The 13,355-nt window shown below is 36.1% G+C and overlaps 1 protein-coding gene across 1 annotated transcript; it reads left to right on the top strand.

Moving 5' to 3' along the window:
• Positions 1-872: 872 nt before the first annotated feature.
• LOC139961019 (enoyl-CoA delta isomerase 2-like) lies at positions 873-12,871 on the top strand. The gene is made up of 10 exons (XM_071959813.1): positions 873-1,078; positions 2,497-2,653; positions 3,358-3,456; positions 4,392-4,595; positions 4,917-4,989; positions 6,227-6,329; positions 7,159-7,279; positions 8,856-8,945; positions 9,137-9,280; positions 10,828-12,871. Exons 1-10 carry the CDS (start codon positions 1,026-1,028, stop codon positions 10,975-10,977), a joined length of 1,194 nt encoding a protein of 397 aa, XP_071815914.1. The 5' UTR covers positions 873-1,025; the 3' UTR covers positions 10,978-12,871.
• The last annotated feature ends 484 nt before the right edge of the window (positions 12,872-13,355 follow it).

The raw sequence follows: 13,355 nt of genomic DNA, 5'->3' as shown, positions 1-13,355 counted from the left end.
CGCGGTCCACTGTTGTTCTCTAATGTTATCAATGACCTGGTTGCTGTTAGTTAGAATGAACTGTACTGATCATGATTATCCTGACACTCTACGCACCATATTAGTTCTCCCAGTCAAATGATCGAAGGATGTGACATCTAGTTTAAATAGAGATCTGGACAGGATGAAAGCCTGGGCAGATAATGGAAGGTCACATTCGAACCCTCTTAATGCAAGGCAATGACAATATCAAGGAAGAGGACTGCATCCACGACGACCTTTATGGCGGGCAATCAGTCTCAATGATCGTGGGAGATCGACTAATACCGATTTAATTCGACATATACCAATTTCCTTCGACTTATACCAGTTTCCAGCGGCTTAAATTGACTTCTACCGATTAAAATCGACATATACCAGTTTAATTCGACATATCATCGATTTAAATCGACATATACCAATTTAAATCGATGATAAGTAAAATAAATCGGTATATGTCAATTTAAATCGACATATACCAATTTAATTCGACTTATACCAGTTTAAATCGACATATACCGATTTAAACCGACATATAACAATTTAAATCGATGATATATAAAATAAATCGGTATATGTCAATTTATATCGACATATACCAGTTTAAATCGATGATATGTCGAATTAAATCGGTAGAAGTCAATTTCCGTGGACTTACACCAGTTTCTAGCAACTCAAATTGACATATACCTATTTAAATCGACATATCATCGATTTAGCTCATTAACATATTCCAAATCCCGATTAAGACAGATCCTATATACCCTGCAATCAATGAATCAACAACCAAGTGAAAAGCCTTTAGTCAGTCAGCTGATAAAAATTTGGCGTTCCATACTAGCTCCTCATGAACTGAGTAAAGTGAGACCGATATCAGAGACCGATATCTAACCCAAGTTTGATAAGAAAACGTATACTATACTAGGGCAATTAGGCCTTCCTGCTCTAGATATTACAATTATTTGTCTATCTGGTAATTACTATACACTGCCTTGCGTTGTTGGAAGATGAGTTTCCTACTTAGGAAGCAGCTTTTGCCTTCATGTAAATACATGTCAAGGTAGGATAGTCCCAGTCTTTCTCATTAATTGTACTGTAAGATAAGGCCTCACTTCGGCATCAGTGTCACCTTGAGTTAGGCCTAAACTTAAGTACTGTAGGTCAAGCAACAATGCAAGTACCGACAGTAGGTCCTACAGTCCTAGGCCTAGGTCATTCCACCCGATCTTTCAATACAGTAAATTCAACATGGTTATTAAATTTCGCCTAGAAGATTTTTTTTTTCATGTTGAATTAAGTATAGTAGTATCAGTAAAAGAAACAAAGGTATAGGCAGGGCCATATATGACTTCAACTTAGACTAGAGTATTTGAGAGGCCTAGGTTAGCCTATGCTATTTCTGATAAGGTCTAGGCTAGTGTGGAATCTCAGTCGACTAGTTTTAGTTCCCACTCCGCATATATGTAATCCACTCCAGAGTTATTCCCAATATAGTATTGAAGCATTGATGCTTCCTCTTCAGGATATTAGTATTGGGCTTAGGTTATTTTTATAGGCTCAGGTTATTTTTAACAGGCTCTATGCAACAACATCCATCACTGAAAAGTCACCGAGATGATCAAGCTTTGATTGAAGGTTGAAATTGGGTCACCAAGTAATACAGTTTTGAACACCGTGGATCTTTACAGCAGACCTTTAACCTACATAATCTAGGCAGTAGGTTATAACCTAATGTTATTGCAGATCGAAGTATGTGTGATTCCAATTTATTTTGTTATGCAAGTCCATAGGTCAGTGTAGCAGATATATACTGTATGTAGGAACCATATTTGTTTTATTAGAAAGTTAATTCAGAGCCTCAAAAGTACTACACAAAAGTTGGTCAACACACTTATTCTCCTGGTTGTAATTTGTATGTATTGTCAAGTTTGTTTATGACACATTGCTATTGATTTGGACTAGTTCTTACTTGCCAGACAGTGTTATCATTATTAAAACTCTGAAATATAGGTCAAAGTCTTTATTTATCGACTGTCTTTGTATGTTTGTGTGCGCCGTGGTCAAAGATCGACTGAGTGTGTAAGTAGTGTTGAGTAGACTATATACTTAGTTTTCAGAAATGACAGTACTACTATTTAGTTGGCCTAATTCTTGCTTATCAGGACAGCATTATTGTTATCGTGCTGTATATAATTTGAACATATAGATCAAAGACTGTATTTATTGACTACATTTAAAGGTTGTATGCATCATGGTCAAAGATCAACTACAGTATCTGTCTGTAATGAGTGTTGAGAAGTCTATACTGTAGAAATGATCTCATTGTGGCAGGCACTTATCAGTGTGATCGTCTTTGTTTAATACAAATTAGATGTGACTCGAGAGACATCATATCAATAAATAAATAAAGGATAATGTCAATAATGAATTAAGTCTCAAATGTTGAGTTCATACCTTTGTGTTTCCTTTTGCCTTCAGGTTTCAAGCAACAGTCTTGGCACCTCATTCTTTTCATACATTGAGACCATTGTTAGCATCAGAAGCTCAGTTTAACTCAGCAAAGACTCGACTCAACTCACTGAGAGACGATCCTGGCAATGAAGTCAAGCTAAAAATGTATGCCCTGTTCAAGCAGGTGATAAAACAGATTTCCTTACAATAATATCAACCTTAAAATATCCACATTTCTAAGTTTGGAGACAAAAAAGCAAGTTTTGAGATGTTCGTATATCTTTATTTTCTACGGATTTTATTTCATTTCATTTCTCCAGGTTGCTGCTTCACATACTTAATAGATGAGTAATAAGGGGGGCAGGTGGGTGAAGTGTGTGGGGGAGGGGAGGTAGGATTTGAGGTAGTCCAAGGGAAATCAGTAAATAGATATTGAAAACAATTCAACAAAGATCATTATTGTGGAATGAATTTAAGGTGAACTCAAAGAGATTCCTTAAAAGGAAGACAGAGAAACACTTTCAAGATCTCAAAGTGTATTTGCTATGTGGAGCTTTCCATTCAATGCCTATCCATTGATAGATAAGATAAGTTTTGCAGACATAATTAAAAGTTTTCTTTTCATAGATTCTTACAAAGCCATCCCTGTAAATATATATGCCATTTGTTGACAAAGTATGAAATTCCAAACATTGGTTTGCATAAAGGGCTGCATTGTAGTCTTGAAAAGTAGTAAAAGAATTATTATGTTATTCACTAACAGGATTAAGCAACATGACTGTTTATGGCTCAACTTTATACAGGCCATGTTTTTGCCTCTTCATTTTTTAATTTTGCAAGCTTGAACTGTTTTTCTTTTCTTCTTTCCCCTCATCCACATCAATACAGGCAAACGATGGACCATGTAACAAACCAAAACCCGGTGGATTTGATTTTGTTGGAAAGGCAAAATGGACTGCTTGGAATGGCCTAGGCTCCATGACTAAGGTTTCAGTATTTTTTTATGATTCTATATCATTCAATAAGTGAGCCATTTTTTTTTTATTAGAGCAAAAATGTTTGAAACCAATAAATGCTAACCGCTTTGCAGTGACTGAGAACGGGAAAACTAAAAATGACATAAGATTGCGGCTGCTCTATTGGTCCTGTTTACCACTACGAGTCACAGCAGAGAGAGAGAGATAACATCCCCCCAGACCAGGATTTAACTTTTGCGTTCAAGTTTCGAAGGTCCTGAAATTTTTGCTCATATAAAATATTATGATCACTGTGTAAAAACAATTTTGCTATACATCATTCGAATTGTATGGCAAAATTTGACCAATCTGTTTGGTGTTTTGTGATGCCATACTGGACTCACTATTCCCTGCCAATATACAACGATTAGATTACACTTAATTAAAGGTTGTCTGTATAGGCCTCAATTCATAGCTAGCTGTTATTGCTAGAAGTTTTCAAAATGTACTCTCCTGGAGGTGGTCTTTACACTCCAAATTGTTCTCAGACATTTTTAAGGAACACACAAAGATGACTGAATGTCCCAGTGAGGAAAATTTCCTCAAAGGTTGTAATAAAAACAGGTGAAGAATTTTGACCAAAGGTGACCATATTTGAATATCTAGCATATTTGGGGCCAATACAGCATACCTTTGATTTAGAGAATGTTTTTAAATTTAAATAACCCACTGAGGATTACTTATTTAGGGTCACTTTGGCTTAGCCGAATGTAATTAGAGCTGCTTATTCTTACAAGGTTCACCAGAAATAACAGAAGCTACTGGAAACTAAGTACAATCATAGAACATTGAAGCCCATTGTGACGTCTTTGATATTCTTACACTCTATGAAATCCGATGGAATTATTCATATTTATTAGTATGGATGGGGGCGTGCAACCATGGACGCTTTTTTTTCTTTCACAGGAAGATGCACGACAGGAATACGTCAACATAGTAGAGGAACTCGTCAGGGCTGAAGGAGGAGACCCGTCTGCCACGGAGGCAACAGAAGCGAGTCCCTCCACGCAGGATGACAGCAGTTTTAATACCATTATTTATGAAGTCATTGGAAAAGCTGCCAAAATTACTTTGAATCGCCCAAAGACCAAAAATTCTATTACGAGAGAAGTAAGTATCTTGAAGTATCCTTTGAATACTGTTTAACTGAAAGTACCACCACCCATGCACTGCAACAAAATGTTTGCTAGTTACATATAACCACACTCACAGCATAAGCATGCAAATTTCTTTTGCATTTCATCCAAAAATTTCCCATTTTCATTTGATCATTTGCTGTTTTTCTTTGATAGACCAGGAGGTTTTGTCTTCATGCTTGGAGTCAAGCATGCAAAAATCAATCTGTATTTTTCCTGTGGCTTTGATGAGTGGTCCAAAGTTTCTGACAACCTTTAATCGGTTGTTTACTGTCTCCATGTCTCTTCTCGTTAGATGTACCGAGAAGTTCCAGCCGCACTAAAGAGAGCGGACGAAGACAAGAATGTGTCCGTAGTTGTCATAACAGGTCAGTTTTAACTTTGACTCTGATCATCAGGGATGTAAGTCTTCCGTATTTTTACGGAAATCCGTTTTTTTTTTTAATTCAAATAAAGTTCCGTACGAATATCAAAGACCCAACGCGGCAAAATGGCTGGCCCGTTGCAGCAAGCTAACTTCAAATTTTCACTTATCAATCAACCAAAGTACCATTCACACGTCGCATTGCACTGTACAACATTGTGCCATGTGAACATCGTTGCGTACGTGCGAACTTCAAGTAGCCATAGCTCATTTCTGTTGTTGAAAAACCTTTCCTCATTCACGTTGATTGAACTGCTAGTTAATATCTTCGTAACTGCTGGTGCTGGATATAAGTTTCGGAATTAACGCTTGTGATATTTGTGAGCGACGGAAATCTAAGGGATACGCATATGAAAGTCGATATTTGTGATCGCATTCGAATGTGAGACTGTTTTTTATTCCGGAGTTCGCTGCGACGTATTCGTAACTTTGAGCTAGCCTAACATAACGATAGTGTGTAAGTAGTAAGAACTAGGGGGTAGGATGTGTTAGCGCTAATACTCCTGAGCTAGCCTAACATAACGATAGTGTGTAAGTAGTCAGAGCTAGGAGTAGGATGTGTTAGGACGGCATTCACCCGGGGTCTCCGAATAGTTTTCCGGTTTTTTTTTTGGCTGCACTTGCATCGCTGGATCATGGGTAAGTTTCACTGACGTAGCTTTTCTGACTGAATAAGTGAGCTGCGAAGGAGATGGTAGGAGATACAGATGGTAAGAGTTACCTAATGATCAGTGAGTTGTTGTGTAACATTCCTGTGTAACATTCCTGAGTAGTTAGCAGAGCTTTCACAGGTTAGGTTTAGGCTGGCTAGTTTCTGTTACCTTAATAGCCCTGTATGTATATAACTTCGCAGTCAGTTTTCTGTGGATCAATTACTGACATTGATTGTTGACTAGCCAGTTGATAGGATTGTCAATCATGAAATGTTGCAACTAAACCACCTGTCAATAGCTAGAGATGAAAAAAAACATTAAATTCATCAAACAACCTTTAAAGCTAGATGGACTGAACAGTGAAAGTTTCTTGCTTTTTCTAATTTTTTTATTAAATGTCATAAGTAAAACAGTCCGCCCCTCGGCTAGCAGTTTTAAGTTTTGCCTGCATGGTCTTGTTCTTCATTCTGGATCCTGCTGAATGAATCAGAACCCCAAGGAGCAAATCAATCTTTGTTTTCTCCACAGGTGCTGGTAACTACTACAGTAGTGGAAATGACTTGAATAACTTTGCAAATATTCAACCGGATCAAATGAAGCAAGTGGCTGAAGAAGGCGGTGTTATTTTAGAGTAAGTTCCACAGAGTTATTATCGTATCTATTTTTTGCCCAATGTTTGCTTGTGATGCTTATCAGAACCGCAAGATGTGTTAAGGTCAAACTCTGTGACCTTTCTTTCTTTGCGGGGGGGGGGGGTTATATTTGCTTTCATCAGGATAGAAATGCGGTATCTACTCTTGTAGGGCAACACTATGATATTGAAAGGAAGAAATAGGAATTTGACAGCCATCAGAAACTTGTTTAACAACTTTGATATCTTATGCCAAGATATTACTTAACATTTGTATGGTTTTAATTACTTGAGAGGTTCAAGCAGTTTGTTTATCATAGAAACAATATATGCCTTCAAGTCGGACAAACAAGTTGATACAGAGTACCGTTCTAATCAGCAGTCACTTTACTGAGGGTATGCTGTGACTGGTGAAAGTTACTCACAGCCGATTTGGCATTTTAAATGTCGTTTTCACTTTTCGTTAAGAAAAACACAGATTAACATATTTTTCCGTTTTGAAATTTTACATGAAACTGTTACAAAACTCTCTGGGATATTTACACATTTGAAATTAAGATTTTTAATATATTCATTTGCATATCTACGTGGAAGTATTGTCAAATGTAAGCCTCGTCAGATGTCTGCATTGAGGTACAACAGACAATTTGATTTATTACTCTAGTAGTCTGTTGATTTATATTATTGAGTTTGCACCATCACACTGAACAACACATTCAATGGGAAATATGTTACCTCTCGTCAGTGACTCTGTTTCCACTTTGAATTCTTCCCTCGACCCCCCTCCTGCCCCTTCTTCTTAATCAGAAATTGTTTCTTTGAATTTCAGAAATTTTGTAAATGGTTTCCTTGACTTTTCTAAGCCATTGATCGCAGCTGTAAATGGACCTGCAATTGGAGTTGCCTGCACAACTCTTGGGCTCTTCGATGTTGTGTATGCCTCGGACACTGTACGTTTTATCCTTCTCGAATAAATTAATAATAATTGTAATTACAATAATATTTAAAATTAATCAATTATTTGTAGATTACTGACAGGAAACGTACCGAATCCTAAGCTTGGTACCATTCTAACAAGTACAAGTTCTCTGAGCTGAATATGACTTTAATGCATCTTATCGGTCAAACAATTTATTCTCTTATCTCCCAATATTTGCATTGGTTTGTTTGCTTGTTTACAAAAGAATTTTTTAAATTTTGTCAGTAAGGCCTTATTTGCTTTTGTTGATATTATTGTTTACCATCAACTGTTTTCCGTCCCCTTATTGACGTACCAGCAGTACTTAAGTACTTACCCTTAAGTACACCCATAAAGATCAGAACGAGATATGAAACCTTAGATCTCCACCACAAATCTTGCTGCTATTGATATTTTTGTTTTATTTGGGTTTCCTCTGGAATTAAGCAAAGGCCTTCTGGATAAAACTTTTAAAAAAAAATTCAATTGATGCAATTATGATATCCTCCTGCATTGTTTTTCCTCTTTTTTGGGGGGACAGAATTAAGCTATTAGTCAGGTGTGGATGTTTTATGAATTTGATTTGAATCTCAACATTTTTTTCATCCACATGTTTTTTCATGTCCGTATGAACAATGCATTAAAAGTCTATTTGAGATTTCCAAATTTGATTTATAATTCATTATAATATGATTTGAATTTAAAAATGGTTAGTCCGCATTAGCCATGAGACTAAAATATATATATATATATATATATATATATATATATATATATATATATATATATATATATATATATATAAATATATATATGTTCTTTATTTATATGTTCTTGATTTGTAAGTTCTTGATTTTTGATATATATGTTCTTGATTTTCCAACTCATTACGATTTTGATTTATATATATTCATTTGCCTTTGTCGTTTACCTCCATTGCATTAACATAAAGTCTGTTCAAAGTATCTCTTTCGAGATCCGGCTTTAAGAATCACAAATGATTTCGAGTTGGTTAGCATCAGGTTTGATCTCTAGAGTAAGGCAAAATATGTCACCAAAAACAGAACTAGTATTGTTCGATACAGGTGACAAACGCCTACAGTGGAATTACGACCTTCGTTACCAGTTTCGAACCTCTGGACATACAATCAGCGTCCATAGCCTAGTGGTTAGGGTGTCCGCGTACAGAGCGGAAGGCCCGTGGTTCGAATCCCGGTGGAGGCTGAAAGTTTTTTCACTGTTCTTGATTTTCCAACTCATTACGATTTTCATTTATATATATATATGTATATATATATATATATATATGTATATATATATATATATATATATATATATATATATATATACATATATATATATATATATATATATATATATATATACATCTTCTTTATATATATATATATATATATATATATATATATATATATATAAAGAAGATGTATATATAAAGAAGGAAAGTTTATAAGACTTAAAGATTATAAGAAATACTAAGTCTACCTGCAACCATATTGCACCTCAATTACATTAGTGTTGAATTCTAACCAGCTACTGTTCTCCTACAGGCCAACTTTTATACCCCCTTCCCCGCACTTGGACAAAGTCCAGAAGGATGCTCGTCATATACCTTTCCACAGATGATGGGGGCAGCCAAAGTAAGTTGAATCAACCCTTAATAGTTTTATAGTTCAACTTATTCCAGTAGCCATTAAAGAAGACATAAGCCCAACCATCATTGTTAACAAATGTGATAAAGATATCTCATCCCCACCCCCCACTTCCCATCCCCCTCCCATTCCCATCCCTTATAGTGTTTAATGTTAAGAGATCTGTACTTCACCTTCAGGCAAATGAAGTTTTATTGTTTGGGCGAAAACTCACAGCAAATGAAGCCAAAGAACGTAGTCTGGTGACAGATGTGTTCCCCGAATCAACATTTCAGAGCGAGGTCAACCGAAGAGTCGAAGAGTACAGTCTACTTCCTCCATTGGTATGTAATCATCTGACAGAAGGAAACCCTGTTTCTAGGAATAATTCAGCTTTGAAGGTTTTGCATTAAAGCTCTGAGGGCATTGACTCCCGTATATCATAAAATATTACAATCGTACCCTGATTGGCTGATACTACTACTGATAAAATAGTGCACAGGTTATACACTCCCAAACAGAACAAAGAAAATGATGGGGTATAAATGATACTCTGTATACAGGTTTCTTTGCTTGTTGCAGAGAGAAGAGAAGAGAGAAAAGAAATATAAAATACAAAATGTGTTTGGTGGAGTTTTGTCTGTCTGACAAAATTGAACATTTTTTACAAGTATATACATAAACAGCAAAGTCACTTCAGTAATAAGATCAATTCGAATCGAGTCACTGTACAATCTTTTCGTGGGGTAAAGTCTCACGGATATGTTCGATCGACTTCGACTTGAAATTCGGTGGCTTGATTCATGACAACACGGTAGGCGTATGGAAACTGACTGGAAAATTATGATCAGCTGGCAAAAAGAGCATCAAAAGTTTGTTTTGTGTAGAACAGGATGCATCCCATCAAAGGGCAGGACTTATGACTCCCCAGATCGCTGGTTCAAATCACCTTCTGGCCAAGAACTTTCTTCTCTCTTCACCAAACCTGAAAATCTAAAACTACGAAAGGTTACAACAAAAGTTTTCACGCCGTGATCAAGTGGTGGCAGTATTTTACAACTATAAAGAAGTTGGAAAATATAAATCTAGTCATGGACTACCATTCTGTGTATTATAAGTGTTATGAATTGGCATACAAGAAATTTTTATCAAACCGGGTAACAATTTGGTATGCGATAGCAGAGAAATTACTCCCTGTTGCGGAAACGGTTCAAGGCTTAGAGGTGATAGAGAAATGAATCCAAAGGTCTAAATACTCCCGAAATTGTGAAAGCTTTGTTAACAGGCTTAGGTGACTAATCTTTATTTAAGAGTAAAAGTATATTTCTGTGTTGCAAAAGCCTTGCTTAGTGAAAGTGAAAGAAAGAATTGTACCCACCAGTTCACCCTCCTAGCTTCACTCTTTCATTAGGAGCAGACACTTTTTTGGAGTTCCTATGAAGTTACATCAAAATCATTCTTCAAGGTGTCATATCTCATTCAAAGAATATTTAGTGGCTGAATGTTCTGTGTTTTGTTAGTTCAAACTCAGAATGTCATAGCATTTTAGTTTGGCAAATTTATGCATTTTTTTTCTTCAAAATTTTGTGATATTATCTGGCAGTAGTTGAGAGAATTTTTTTATTATGGCAATTCAGCTGTACATGGCAAGTTGAAAAATAGGTAGTATTCAATCAACCGCATCTCAAGTTAAGGACGAGATGTTGAGATGGGGGGCTTCAACTAACATTATTGACTATTAACGTTGTAAGATAAGTTTTACATCGTCTGCCGTCAGAATATCCCTATACTGTTTGTCCTCGTGTCATTATCATCACCTTAACAAAATGCTCAGCTTACTCATACTTCCCCCCAAGTTTTCGTATTTTCTTTTTACATCAAATTTATGCAGTCGTCCATAGCGTCTAAAGACATCATCCGACAATCTCAAAGAGACTTTTTGAAGAAGGTGAACAAGAAGGAAAGCGACCTCCTGGTCAAGCTCTGGCAGAGTCCCGAATGCTTTGAGGCTGTGATGAACTTTTTCTCGAGGCAAAATTAAGGCAACCAATTTGATTGCAGCTAACTAGTCGTGGGTATGAAATGGCAGAAAGGAGACCTTGAGATGTTAGCGTCAATGTCAGAACTCCGCATACACGTACGTCGGTGATATTTATGAAAATTGTTTTTCATTGGGAAAAGCTGTCACATTGAAAGAGAAACAATTTGAAACTTTGATGCAATTTGAAAAACGGTGAAATAATTGGTGGAGTAAAGCCCAAACGGCTTTCAAAGAAAATGGTGAAGAAGTCAATTTGAAGTTATATAGATATATATCTTTGGAAGTTAAATACATATATATATATATATCTTTGGAAGTTAGCGACGGTTAATACGTGTGCAACAGGGTATTTACTCTTTCCTTGCTTGTTTTTATTGAAATATTCTTTACATTTTGCAGTAAAAAGAAAGTTTGTTAACAGTTCAAAAGAAAATTTAGAAACGAATGGCATTCTGCAAGAACTTGTTAAACAGAGAAGAGCTTTTAAAAAATAGATTTATTGTTTGAATTGCAGCGATAGAGGATCCTTCTAGAAAATGTTCTCAAACATTTCTAACGTCCCCCATATGACTAGACTTGGCATTAAAGTGGAGTGACTGTTCATCACAGTAACTTGGAATACTTATGTGGGCACACTATATTGAAAACCAGAAGCTTTCTTTGAAAAAATTTGCTTAAGCCTGATTTTGACTGCTTTTCTGACAAATGAAATAAAGGGAAAATCTAATCGATGGACGGTAATACTCAAGTGACACACGGCTGTCATTTTTGGCAAGGGTAATGAAGGCATTCTGCTTGGCAAAACAGTTGAAATTAACTGTTTCTATGCTAGATGATGGTGATGATGATAATGATGGGATAACGAGATTCATGTCGTAAGTTTGAAGGATTTAGAAGTGGGAAATTTAGTCAAGATCATTTCCGTTCAAAGCAGAAGTAATTAAGCCAACGTTTTTTGAAAATGTTCTCTTCCAGAGGAGTGGCATGGTACTGGTAGTACTGACAAGCGTTTATAATTTGCAGGATTATGGAGGGAAATACAATCTACTGTTACGGTGTGACCTTATTTCATCAGTTTTGTCAGACAGCCTGATTGGTATGACTTTCGTTCAAAAATTAATGGAAACCCTGCTTACAATGTTATGGTCAAGCATGTAACTTGATAATGAATTTTGTGTGCCAGTCATTTTCCATTTACATGTGTATGTAACTACAAACTATTACATCTCAGAAAGCAGAATATGTTTATAAGACTGACCCTGTCGTGGGCGCAATTTAACAGGGTACCTACCTTACCTCAAGAACGGAAACATGTAGGTTATAACCTACATATGTTTCCGTTCTAGTTAGGTACAAGGTTTTTACTGTTTTATCCTGTTGAATTTACATGACTCTTTGACCTCAAATCAGTAAGATCCCCATCTTATATGGGTATACCCATACTGAGTTGGACAGACCCCTTGATATTAGTTAAGGCCAAAGTCATTTGGCCTCAACTGGCTCAAATGTGAAAACGTTGTGACCTCCATAGCTAAGGAAATATAACATTGACAAGTCTCCTACTTCTATGAGGTGTCATTTGGAGTATAACAGTATTATTTTTTGTGAAGGTCAAAATCCATCAAGGGTCTATAGTATCTGCAAAACTCCTATAAACAAACTTTTTCAAGATACCTTACAAGAATAACATATAGGCTTATACCCTGCTACGATGACGTCATCCATCAAACCTCAATACAGCTTTGTATTCTGGTTTAAAGATACTACAAAGGCAGTTCTGCATTTTATGTATTCAAGAACACAACTTACCGGTAATGATAGCCTTATGAGTTATGACTTTTCAAATTTATTTCAAACTTTTATCATCGTTTATTTCAATAAAAATGAAAAAATACGTTTATATTCGTCTTTTTTTTTGGGGGGGGGGCAAAACAAATGTTTTCAACTATGTAACATTGTAACAAACTATGTCTGCTAAGAAGGGCATAAGGCATAGAACAGCGGAGATGGGAGGACAGGAAATGACACCGTTATCCCGCCTACGTCTTATATTTTTCGTACAAACGAAGTAGACAAACTGCTCAAAAATATTGCCAATCAAAACAAATCTCGCAAATAGAAGCTTACCTGAGCTTCTGCTGTTCAGCAGCGTTGCTACTTTTGGTATTATTGAGCCATGGAGGGGAAATACCTCCAAGATGTATTGGGTTAGTTAGTGCCAACCTTGGTTGAATGTCGGCTTTAACTTACGTCATATACCATCAAAAATAGTATCATAGCCTATGTAAGTTAACCAATCGCTCCTTATAGATATAATACTAATAATAAAAAAGGCACGCTTTGAGTTCAACAATTCAATTCCACAGTTTTGGAAACAA

Source organism: Apostichopus japonicus, chromosome 3 (genome assembly GCF_037975245.1).
Source record: "Apostichopus japonicus isolate 1M-3 chromosome 3, ASM3797524v1, whole genome shotgun sequence".
Lineage (NCBI taxonomy): Eukaryota > Metazoa > Echinodermata > Holothuroidea > Aspidochirotida > Stichopodidae > Apostichopus > Apostichopus japonicus.
The sequence above is the reverse complement of the archived record's forward strand: the minus strand, read 5'-3'. Positions and strand labels throughout refer to the sequence as shown.